The sequence below is a fragment of the Thunnus thynnus genome, chromosome 2, assembly GCF_963924715.1.
Source record: "Thunnus thynnus chromosome 2, fThuThy2.1, whole genome shotgun sequence".
Lineage (NCBI taxonomy): Eukaryota > Metazoa > Chordata > Actinopteri > Scombriformes > Scombridae > Thunnus > Thunnus thynnus.
The window spans coordinates 15,056,459-15,068,530 of NC_089518.1; the positions used below are offsets into that span (position 1 = coordinate 15,056,459).

A 12,072-nucleotide genomic window follows, 5' to 3' on the forward strand; every position below is an offset into this window, starting at 1 on the left:
CAGTGATGAATGTAGGCTGCTTTGATAGACAGACCACCCACTTCAGCAAAGGCACAGAGGAAATACAAGAGTGATGAGTATGTCTAGATTAAATTGGTGGTGTACTTAAAAGTTGGCCCTGAAGTAGAAGATTTGGATTGGTGTTATTACTGGCATTTTTTAATCTAGCTTGATGGATTGTGGAGGCGTAGACTTGCAGTGCAGGAGAGGCAGGCAATTTTCTCCAGACATAAGATTACTTCCAGGAGCATCCACTAGGGGTAACACTGACATCTGTTTAAGTCAAGACAGAAATGCAACCACCCCAGGGCTGCTGGTCGAGCCAAAATCAGTCCAGCGCACTCGGGATGACAGGACAGGACTGAGCCACCGTCAGTCGTCACCATGTTTAACTAGTCCGTTAACTAGCACATAGCTATTGAATAGCAAACTTTGAAAAACAAGCTGATAATATAGTGCTCGTTTGTTGAAGGTGGGGTCAATGTAGTAGTACTTTTGGGTTGTGTCGTTACGAGCGACTGAGGCTAACTTTAGCAACTTAGCTAATGTTAAATCTGACAAGTTAACCGAGCTAGCTCTTTGATGTGTATGACCTGCCAGCTGTAGCGTAACGTTAGATGACATTTACAAAGTAAACAGTAGGTGAAAAAGCTTAATTCACATCGAGAAATATAATGGCGTCGATGATATTTGATTCGACAACATATGCTGAGGAGCAGTTTTGACTTCGGGCTGTCAACAAGCTCGCTGACGTTAGCTAGTCTGGCTAGCCAGCTAGCTGTGTAGCTACCATGGCCAGAATAGAGAACGGCCGTCAGTCGGTGGACACAAGGAGCATCCGGACTATCAGCAGCAGCCACATTGACGATGAAAGTTCATTTGGATCCGACTCGGAGATCAACGGCTTCACCAGCGACAGACAAACCGATAAATATGGATTTATTGGCGGGGCACAGCAGTATACGGAGGCATCGTAAGTTTGTTTTAGCTCAAAAGTGCCCAATTCACTGCATCAGTGTTGTCTTGTCGATGTAACTTACTCCTGAGCTAACTTAACTAAAATATGAGCATGACATTTGTAATCCACTTCAGCCAAAGTTGAGAGCAGGGTGTGAGTAAAGATGAGTTATTGTCTGGCTGCTTCTGTATAACAGTCTCCCAACCAGCTGCGTGGCACACTGTGGTTATAATCTCAGTGTTTGACTCACTCAACAAGGCAAATATAAACACTAGAGGCGAGCAGACAATCCAGGCGAGATAGATTGATGAACAAGGATCATCATTTGTCTTCAAACCATTTTCTAATGTAGATATTACTTACTACACAGTCCCTTTGTGGGAAAAGCTGAAAAAGCAATTCACACTGTCCTGTGTGTTACATATTTTGTTTGAATGAGTTTACTCATTGCCTTTGAGGCAAGTTGCAGTGTGTGTTTTTTTTTCCTAAGAAGGCCTTTCTTTCTTTCTTCCTTTTTCACTGGGGGCCTGAAGCCTGTATTACAGCACTGAAATAGTGGAAGGACTGAGTGAAAGTTGTGCCAAGCACTGGCTGGCTGGGAGCTTCCTGTTTTCTGGAGTTTTGGCAGACTTGGAGCCTCAGCTCTGGTGCCCTGTTACTAGAGGGCCTCTTTTGGCTCACAGTTTTATAGGTATTCCCAAATCCAGGGTTTAACTTCCACTGTTTGGCAGCCATTGAAAGTAACTCATCATTGCTTAAGGTCTTTCAAAGCTGAAGCTGGAGTACAACATTTTGCACTGATCCACAGCATATAGCCTACTACCTCCTTTTTAGATGAAGGAGGGATGTCCCAAGTTTAGAAAAAAATGCTCTTTAAAGAAGTTTGAACCCTACAATCACAGGCTTGTGCTGATGAGATAATTACATAGTTTAGTAAAGCATCAGACCTCATTCATAATGTAGGTTAGAGCTGCCTACATTTTCTTTTTCAGTCGGAGAATATTATATGTGGTCTCTAATTTTTTTCTGTGGCTGCTTGTAAATGTTTTAAGTTAAATTACATCATAAGAAAGACAAATACTCACTGCGACTCTTTGAGGTTAAACAGACTTTACCATTGAATGGGCTAGATTTGCAGTTGTATCTTTTATTGTGTCCTCAGAACAAGTCTAGTGGTTGCTATTTTTGACTCGTGTCATGGCACAGTCATTGCCCTCATACGAGCTATGGCCACACACACCGACACATGTATCAAGATGCAGCCTTTCTGAGCACCGTTCCTTGTTTTGTTAACACCCTCCTCATAAAACTCCTTATAAGTGTCTCTCTTTGTGGTTATCCAGTTGTTTATTTTAAGTTATTACAGGTTTATTTCAGGCAACCTATTAGAAAGTATATTAACTTTTCTGCCGGGCCCATGCTCCAGCTCCAAAAATAAGAATGAACTAGGATGTTGTATAGACTCATTTGATTGAATATTGATTGAATGTTTAAAATCGTTGAATTTGTCTGTCTTGTCTTTTCTCTGTTGTCTCCCCAGAGCTCAGGATGTGCCTCCAGATGTGCTCAGGCAAAGGGAGGTGAAGTGGTTGGACATGCTTAGCCACTGGGACAAGTGGATGATCAAGAGATTCAATAAGGTCAGCGCCAAGTATTAACTCAATAACAAAAAACATCAAGTGGCTTGTTTACATGACTTGTATGGTAGTAGCCATGTGGATTGGCCGCGTGTGAACAGGTTCAGTTTTTGCAAAGGGTTATTATAAAGCTGTTATCTCACCATTGTCTCCAGGCAGCAGAGTAGTTTTGTACACATGATCAGACAAGACAAATGGCTGCGTTCAAGTATTTGATTGCATAAGGACAAGACTGTTGTAGACACATTGTTTGTAGCTTCACTCGCCTATCTGGTTCGGTGTGAACCGCTGTCAGCAGTTCTGCACAGAGCTGCAACTTCACCTCATTTCCATGAGTCAGCAGTAGGGCAGGACACGACCCATCCCTTTATCACACCATGCACCATGTGACAAATTGACAGTCTCAGATTCAGGGTGGGGCTGTGTTGACTTCATGTGAAACTCTGTAATAAAGGCACAGCAAAACATCCTGTGGGTATAAACTGTAGCCATAGTCAAGTGCAAAACAGCTCTTTAGACTGAAAAATGAACCGAGCTGCAAGCAGTTTGTATTTGCTTGTTGTGCAGATAGGCGTTAAGGTCGGGCAGTGAAGGTCAGGGTTTCTAATCCCTTATTGTGCTCCTTTACTTAGCAGCGACTTCACGGAAATTGTGCTCTCTTTGGGGAAGTGTGCCAGGTTTATATCAGAAAAAGGTGTTTACAAATGTTGATGCGAGAAAAGCAGCAGCAGACTTACTGGAACAGTGGGATCATTTTTTTTTAATTTCAGTTCAACCAATCTGTCAACAGTGTCTTGTGTATAAGCAATTACAGCTGCATCTCCACTAAGACACATTGCACAAGTAATGTTCAAGGTTTACAAGGTGATAATAAGTTGCATACCTCAGTATTTAACAGGAAGACCCATTGAAAAAATGCAAGTCTGTCTGTATTTGTTGTTGTTTGTCTCTGCTCATCTCACCTCGTGATGCCTTGTATTTCCTGTATCACTTATGATGCACTTCCAACAACAATAAAAACAAAGAGAAAAAGTCGCATAGCTCTTTCAACACAGAAACAAAATTCAGGTTATTGAGACCACTAGATTCCTCCAAAATGTTTATGAGGTCACAGATTGTTAAAAAGGAGATGTTGCAAAGAGAGGAATCTTTTTTTTTTTCCTGATCCAAATTGTATTTGGTCAACAAATTGAAGTGAAAAAAAAGTTTTTAAAAAAGTATACATCACATTATCACATGACAAATTGGAAGTTGAACTGTTTCCGCTATTTGTTATCTGCCTAGGGAGTACAGATGTAAATTAGCATTCTTGCTAACTCTGGCATGTTTACATCTTGTATTTTATACTGATTTTCATTAATGGATTCGGTCCCTATCAAATAAACAAATAAGTAAAATAAAATTAATAATAAGAGTGTCTAAAATAACAATGTTAATATCCCAGGAATGTTGACGTTACCACAGATTTAACAGGTCTTTGATCAGTTAGTGGCCACATACAGTATACATAAAATAGATCTTCAGTTAATCATTTTCAATTGGCCTTTTCCACAGCACACATTTTGACTTGTCATAGTGGGAAACACACAGATGTTACTCACTAATAATTTCTCCGCTCTATTCTAGTGTCCCAGTCCCAATGTTTATTTTATCATTTACACCTTTGCTTTTTCTACTGTGACATGTCAAAGAACCAAAAAATCCTGTTCACCGTGAATCAGTTTATTTAAATAAAATAAGTACTAGATGTTTTTGGTTCTTTCACTGTCAGAGTTTATCTGACGCACCTGTCTGTAAGACTTTAACAAGTGCAAGAACTTTGTAGTAATTGTTACCTATTGGGACGTGTTAAGATGTCTGTGAATTCTGTGAAAAAGCCATATGTATGATGTCAGTGTTTTCACATGTATTAAAGAAGCACTGAGTGCATGTTCTCTTTGTGTCCTGCTTTATTTGTTGAACCTGTGTTCCTCTGTGGTTCAGGTGAGGCTGCGGTGCCAGAAAGGAATCCCTCCTTCCCTCCGAGGCCGCGCGTGGCTCTACTTGTCAGGGGGGAAAGTGAAGAGAGAGCAGAACCATGGAAAGTTTCAGGTCCGAGACGTTCCTCTTTCACTTCCTCATCACAGCTGCTTTCATGATGTATTTGGATTCATTTCATTTATAAATTTAATCTGAAATTGTTACTGAAACCGTGGTCATGCACCAGTGTCACTTGATGTGTTTTGCAGAAGGCTGGTGCCACTTCACTTTTAGTGCTGTTAGTTTACGATTTAAAATGAACAGCTGTTTAAAGGCTAATAAAAACAACTGTCATTCTCTATTAACTTATTTATAATAGTGAAACTATTTTAAGACTCTCTTTTTTAAGAAACAAGTATTTCACTATAAAGTGAAATTTGGAGAATATCCACTTTCTGAATTGTTTGATTTGAAAGCACATTGCCATCAATACTGTTCATTTGTAATAAATGGATCTCACAGTCTCCTCCATGTGTTTTGTCAGGAGTTGGATAGTCTGCCAGGGGACCCCAAATGGATTGATGTCATCGAGAAAGACCTTCATAGACAGTTTCCATTCCATGAGATGTTTGTGGCACGGGGAGGACACGGGTGAGCAGTCTGACTTGATGTGACGTTACACACTGGAGCTGATGACAAAGTCCTGTTTGACAGATTATTTGACTTTGTCTGTGTTTTGACCCTCTGCAGGCAGCAGGACCTGTTCCGTGTTCTCAAGGCCTACACTCTGTACAGACCAGAGGAGGGTTACTGCCAAGCTCAGGCTCCCATTGCTGCTGTGTTGCTCATGCATATGCCTGCTGAGGTATGCCTTCCCTCCACCATAAACCCCACGTAAACTGCCCCCTCTGGTGTAAATGTGCTGTCACCATATGTCACCAGACTAATTTTGTCTTGCCTATGCAGTGTTTCCTTTATATTCGTGTGCCGCTGCTAAAATTTCACACGTTATTGTGGAATTGTTTTGAGTCATCGACTAGTGCGTTAAATCCCAGAATCTTCCCTCTATGTTCTTCAAATGACATTGTAAACTTCAAATGACACATGAACTGTACCGTACTGTTATAAGAGTAGCATAGCTGCTTTAAGAAATTGGGCAGCGCGTAATGTGTGTGGTTGAGCGAGTGTGAGAGAGCAAATGGCAGAAAAGTGACAGTGAATGTGAGCAAAGCAGAGGAAACGGTGAGCAGTAAGGTGTCAATCTGACAGTAAATGTACAGAACAGACTACAATGTGTCAGCTAATAAATGCTGCAGCTTCTCAAGACCGAGAAAAGTCTCATCTGCTTCCCCAACTGCTGGAAAAGTGAAAAAGGGAGGTAGCCCCAAAGTTAGCAACAATGGGTTAGCCTAACCTGACCAGGCTCACTTAAAGTGGACCAGCTATTGTCATTTTAGTGTCAATCTCACCACTCCTAAACAGAGAAATGCTGAACTGCACCCCTACCCCAGTTGCCCCAAAGCAGGCAACGTAGGGGAATTACTGCTGTATAGTTATTGGGTGTCTGCACCAGTGCTAAAAGACACATTTTTTAAAATTTTGTCATTTGTGACCTTGATAAAAGTCTGTTTTCAATCTGAACAGCGGAGAGACAGATTGCAGACAGATGATGTCATTGAGAGTTACATTTTGTAGCCGCTCTGTTTACTGAATAATGGATGAACGCTTAGGACATTATGACAGCAGCCCTGGTGAATTTACAAGAATGTAAGCACATTTTTGTGATTCACAGTTGTAATCCCTATATTCAAATAAAACTAATAACGTCTCAAATTGTCACAAATTTCTATGTAAACAGAGTCATTTATTAATTGTGTGTCGATGGATCATCTCTAAAAATGTTTTGTGTGATGTCGTCAGCAATTTAAGTCTTAATGCTCATTTCAGTTTATCATGCCCAACTTAGTTGTCTCTGTAATTATCGACCACTGAGACAAGTATCACATCAATATGTGAGTTTTTGAAGTAACTTGAGAATCACAGAGGTCTAAAGAGGCTTGTTTTTTGGACATAAGAAAGTACTAAATAATTGAATGTGTTTAGAAGAAAATTTCTCAGGAAATATGTTAACATTATCCAAATGCAAACAAACTGACTCATGGAAGAATAACATCAGGCACAAGTTAAAACTAACTGGGATATGTAGAAGATAAAAAAGAATGTAGAGGATTTAGATACTGTTGATTTACTTCTTTCCTAATGTGACCCATGTTTGCAGTAGTGTTTGCAGTGGTGATTAACTTCACAGCTCTTTCTGCATGATTTTGTCCCTCCCCTTTTTTTCCCTAATATTCATTATAGAAGAATAAAAAAGATTGTATCTGTTTTTACCATCAAAGTCAAACTTTCCAGTGTTCACTTGACTTCCATGTAAACAGAGAAATGCCCTGTAAAATGAACAGTTCACCTCAGTTTCCTGACATCATCTGTATGTGTTTCCACAGGATGCCTTCTGGGGGCTGGTCCAAATTTGTGAGAAGTATCTTCCTGGCTACTACAGTCCTGGCCTGGTGAGACTGAAACACGTGTTACAGTGCTGCCATGTGTGATGACATCAGAAGAAGAATATTACTTCATTACAGTCTGTTGTTACAAGACTTAACTTATATTTTAGCATTTACTGCGATCACACTAAAACTCTAGTGCATTTTGCAGATGAAAACAATGAGGCATTGTCACATTTGTCAGACCGAAATAACAACATAATAACGTATCTTCTGTAATTAATTCTGCCTGGTGACTACTTTTCAAAAACATGTTTTCTTATTACGTAATTCGTTTAAAATGAAAACCAGATTTTACTCATGAAACGTTTCCTTGTGAAAACATGGAGCTATAAAAGAAAGGTGTAACCAAATCTGGCTTATCATGCACACAAATACCTGACACTTGCAGCAATATGATGCATTTGGACTGGTTTATTTTTAATGGGTGAACATGCACATGCGTATCTGGTTTCAGCCTCAACAATACAGAGCACAATGGCTTTTGTTTTCCCTGTTAATGCTTTCCTACCTGTGTCTCATTCAGGAAGCTATACAGTTAGATGGGGAGATCCTGTTCGCCCTGCTGCGACGTGTCTCTCCGCTAGCCTTCCGCCATCTGGAGAAACATAAGATCGACCCCATCCTCTACATGACTGAATGGTTTATGTGTGCCTTCTCCAGAACGCTGCCCTGGGCCTCTGTGCTTCGTGTCTGGGACATGTTCCTCTGTGACGGTAACACTGGCTTATAGCACTCTACTCGCAGTGGTACCAGACTCAGTAGACAAACAGTACATTAGAAGTTTTCTTTCATGACTGACACACTCTGAAACCCACTCATCTGGCTCCTCTCCCTCCCTCAGGAGTGAAGATAATTTTCCGTGTGGGTTTGGTGCTGCTGAAGTGCATGCTTGGGAGCCGTGAGAAGCTGAAGGCCTGCCAGGGCCAGTACGAAACCATGGAGCTTCTCAGAGCCATAGAGCCTCGATACATGCAGGAGGGCTTCCTCGTCCGAGAGGTAAGAAGTAGTAGAGTGGCGGAGAAATCCTGGAAAATTATAGTTTAGGACTACATTACAGATACAGATATTTTTCTATTTGCTTTTTCTCTAATGCTGCAATGCTGAGATTTTGCCTTACATAGGCTCATCTTTGTGTACATCTTCCAGTCAGAACTAGCCAGACATGATGTGATCTGTGAGATGTATTTAAATGGGATACAGTAGTTAGAAATATTACATTTAGAAAAAGTGAAGTCTCCCCTAATTTTGTCTCACAAAGTTTTTCCTGCAGTTTTTCAACATGAATGGCATTACGTATGGTCGGCATAAACTGAGGTTTGCTGAAGACATGAGCAGTCTTTGTCAGTGACAAGAAGTCATATTACACAGGCATAATCCTAAATGAAGTAGTGGAGGGTTGTGTCAGTCATGGTGGATATGGAGTAGACAGAGAACAATGAGTGTTCACAAATGCAGCCAAGGGAATAGAAGACAGTCTGAGAGCATGAATTAAAGTGACACAGAGATAAATTGATTGAGTGCTGGCTGGCCAGTGTCTGGTTACTTTGCCAAGCCTTGTGTGAGTCTCTGTCCAGGCTAACAATACCCCCTCTTATATGTAGGGCTGTCTTGACTGTAGTTGACCATTCATACACTCCAGCCAGATGCCCTTTGGCATTTTCAGACAAAGTTCAAATTTTTAAACACAATGGCTGAACATGGAAAGAGCATTTTCCAGCAAAAACTGTTCTTTTGCTTCACATTTCCACTGAAAATGATCTAAGTGACTCTGGCTGTGACCTGATGACGCGTCTCTTTCCTGTCGCAGATTCTGGAGGTGCCAGTAACAGCGCGAGACGTGGAAAGGGAGCACCACACCCAGCTGAAGCGCTGGAAGAAGAACCGCGGAGAGCTGAATTTCAAATCGCCTCCGAGGATGCACGGCGCTCGGCTCATCATTTTGGCTGAGCCGCCCAGGCGCCAGGACCTGCAGCAGAACCCCACCATTTTACTCGAGGTGCCTCAGCCGGCCGCGCAGCTGAAGAAAGACAAGGAGGAGAGGAAAAGCAAGAAGAAGAAGAGCATGAAGAAATCCCAGCCCATTGAGGAGATCCCTAACCCTTACCCTCTTCTCAATGACTTTCCACCACCACCCTCTGATCCACCAGCCCCACCTCCGGTCCGCAGCGAGACGCCGGAGACAGTGCCACAGACTGAAACACACTCACCTCACCAGCAGCAAGCACCTCCTACAGTCCTTCCCCCTGCCAAAGAGTCGCCCCTTCAGCGATCCACACAAAGCCTTAGCAGCACAGAGCAGGATACATACCTGTAACTCCACTGCAGTCAGTGTGTGTGCGTGTGCATGTGTGCGTGCGTGTGTGTGTGTGGAAGAAGCACCAGCACCCTTCAGCCAACGACCAGCCAGTGAAGTATTGGACTGTTTTGTATTCATTTATTCATTTTAGACACCATTTTGCCTACAATATTATTGTTACACACTAAAGCATCATTGCTCAGTGTAAAGCTAGTTTGATGCTTGCGCCAATTTTTCCACGTGATGCTGATGTTAGCTCCTCCTGATGCTTGACGCTTTTATTCAAACCATAAGTCTTAGTATTCTGTTTGCAAGGGAGACGTGTTACCGAGTTATTGGGAGAAGAATGGGAGCAACGAGGTTACACAGCTTATGCAGTTTTTCTTTACATTTCCGCTCAGATTCAACACTATTGAGATCGGTTGTAATATTTTACATCAGTGAATGTTAAGTCCTGATAGAAACTCCATGGCTTTTTTTTTTTATTATTCAAATACTTTTCAAGTTGTTATCCCCTAAGATGTCATTAGGGGCTTTGTTCACTAGAGGGCAGCCTCGCGAAGGTGCCAGTTGTAATTCCTGTTACATTCCCTGATGCAGGGTTGGGATTCCTTTAAGGACTCAATTTGGGAGGAAATATTTTGAGATTGAGCTTATGTTTTTTTTTCCAGTATGGAAACTTGAACATTTCATGTTTTATATTCTTACATGTGAATTGAAAACCTTAATTGATGAAATTGCAACAGCAACAACATTGTGATCATGCAACTCTTTCTACAAGAATTATTTATTTTCAGTATAAACATGAAATGTGTTGTTTGTGCATGCCGTGCTTGTGCACAAATGATCACCTTTTTTTCTTTTTTTTTTCCAAAGTGAGCTGAATTGATGTGGTTTTACTTCAATACTCACTGTGCCAGGCACTTCCAGCCACTTTAGAGCAGCAGTAATTCTTGTTAGTTTGGCAACAGAGAGGAGAACACCGGACATTCCTCACTGTATGACACATTCCTGCCTTCTTAAAAGCTAATCAGTCTAGAAGCTGTCTTTTGCCAAATGCAAATGTGTATAATATATGTATTTGTGCATGTGTTTCCTGTGACAACTTGGACAGCGAGTGATTGCAAATCACCTAATGGTGCTGACCTTCCAACAAGATCGGACGGTGTGTTCTGGGTCTGTTTTTTTTTTTTATATATATATATTTTGCTAGAATTTCCAAAGCAGATCAAGACTGTTGTTTGACCTACAACTGCTACCTGTGACCAGGCTTATTCTGTTACTACAGTCAAGAGGGATCATGTCTTTTCAAGACTTTTTGGGGATATTTCTCTTGTGAGAACCTGGCTCAGTTTTTGGGAAATATGGAGACATGCCAGGGTTGTGAGGCTGTTTTCAAAACATGTAAGACAATCTTTCTTTTTTTTTTTTTTTTTTGGCAGTCCAAGTGTGTTTTCTGACTTTCATCACAATGGTTAATGATAAAGGGAGTTTTGACACGCATAAGCACATGTGTAAAATGTGTTTGTGTATGCAATTAATCTATAAAAAAAAGCCTCTGCTGCATGTTTAGGTCAATTATAAAAAGCAATGGGGTTTAAAAGGATAACACATTTTCAAGCCATCACTTGCCTGTATGTAATAGTTTTTAGTTGCTTATATTAAACACCTCACACTTGGCTGATGTTATATTTTAATTTAATGCTCTTTGTGTAGATACAACATGTAAAATAACAATTTGTTTTGTAATGAAATCTATTTTTCAATGTATAATGCTATATTTTATTGAACAGTTACAGAAACTGCAGAGGGAACATCTCTAAATCATTTGCAAACCAGGACAGTATCTTTTAGATCTACATTTGTAACACTAGAAAAAACTTTGTCCATCTTGATTTTGTGGAAAACCTTTGCCAGTGAAAATGTTTATTGTTACTACGGAGACAGTGGTATCACTTTACCATTCACAGTATGGTTATAAAAGAGATGTTCCACAACCAAGGGGAAGTATGCAGCATCATGAGTTAAAAATTTACAAATAAAAATTTGTTTAAAGCTAACTTAAACTTTCTGTTTCCTGTTTATTTTTACCAACTGTAACACACTGTGAGTAAATGTATTGCTACTTGTCAAGCTTTGTGCCTATATTTCCCTTGTTGTGTGTCATGTCTTGTTTTCAGCAGCAGATGGAGCACCAGAGTCATCGCTTTAAAGCTGTGGCTCCCAAACTGTGTGCAACAGCAATCAACTTTTTAAGTGTTCACTTTTAGTCGTGTCCACACATAAAGTGTGAGTCAACAATTACATTGAAAACTACAGTTTTACGTCACATTTTCAAATGTGTCAAAATGGAAGAAATAAGCAATGACTATTGTACTTCTTAAAACGACACACATGGAAATCTCTGGACTAAAGTATGACAATTTTACTATCACTATTCAAAGTTCATAGAATGACAAACATTAGGTTCTACAATGATCAATTTTCTTTCCCTCTGCTATGTAATTCTGCACTATGTCAAGTCTGTCATCTCAGATAGGACTACATGGTACAAAATCTTATCATATGGGAGTCCACAGTCTGGTGTGTATCTCTCTGGGCATCCTGGAAATGGAAAAAAGCCACTGTAGGAGTGTATCCACTCATGACACAAAT

The 12,072-nt window shown here is 40.5% G+C and overlaps 1 protein-coding gene across 1 annotated transcript; it reads left to right on the plus strand.

The window, feature by feature from the left end:
* Window positions 1-29: 29 nt before the first annotated feature.
* Window positions 30-11,477, plus strand: LOC137193778 (TBC1 domain family member 10A-like). Its single transcript, XM_067605149.1, has 9 exons — window positions 30-973; window positions 2,499-2,598; window positions 4,579-4,686; window positions 5,099-5,205; window positions 5,305-5,419; window positions 7,059-7,124; window positions 7,645-7,834; window positions 7,963-8,117; window positions 8,929-11,477. Exons 1-9 carry the CDS (start codon window positions 792-794, stop codon window positions 9,433-9,435), a joined length of 1,530 nt encoding a protein of 509 aa, XP_067461250.1. The 5' UTR covers window positions 30-791; the 3' UTR covers window positions 9,436-11,477.
* The last annotated feature ends 595 nt before the right edge of the window (window positions 11,478-12,072 follow it).

What these genes read in the sequence shown, in the direction of transcription:
- LOC137193778 (XM_067605149.1), top strand. Translation starts at nt 792, where the DNA reads ATGGCCAGAATAGAGAACGGCCGTCAGTCGGTGGACACAAGGAGCATC. An exon ending in AGAACCATGGAAAGTTTCAG is followed by an intron (nt 4,687 to 5,098) that starts GTCCGAGACGTT and finishes GTGTTTTGTCAG; the next exon opens with GAGTTGGATAGTCTGCCAGG. An exon ending in TCATGCATATGCCTGCTGAG is followed by an intron (nt 5,420 to 7,058) that starts GTATGCCTTCCC and finishes GTGTTTCCACAG; the next exon opens with GATGCCTTCTGGGGGCTGGT.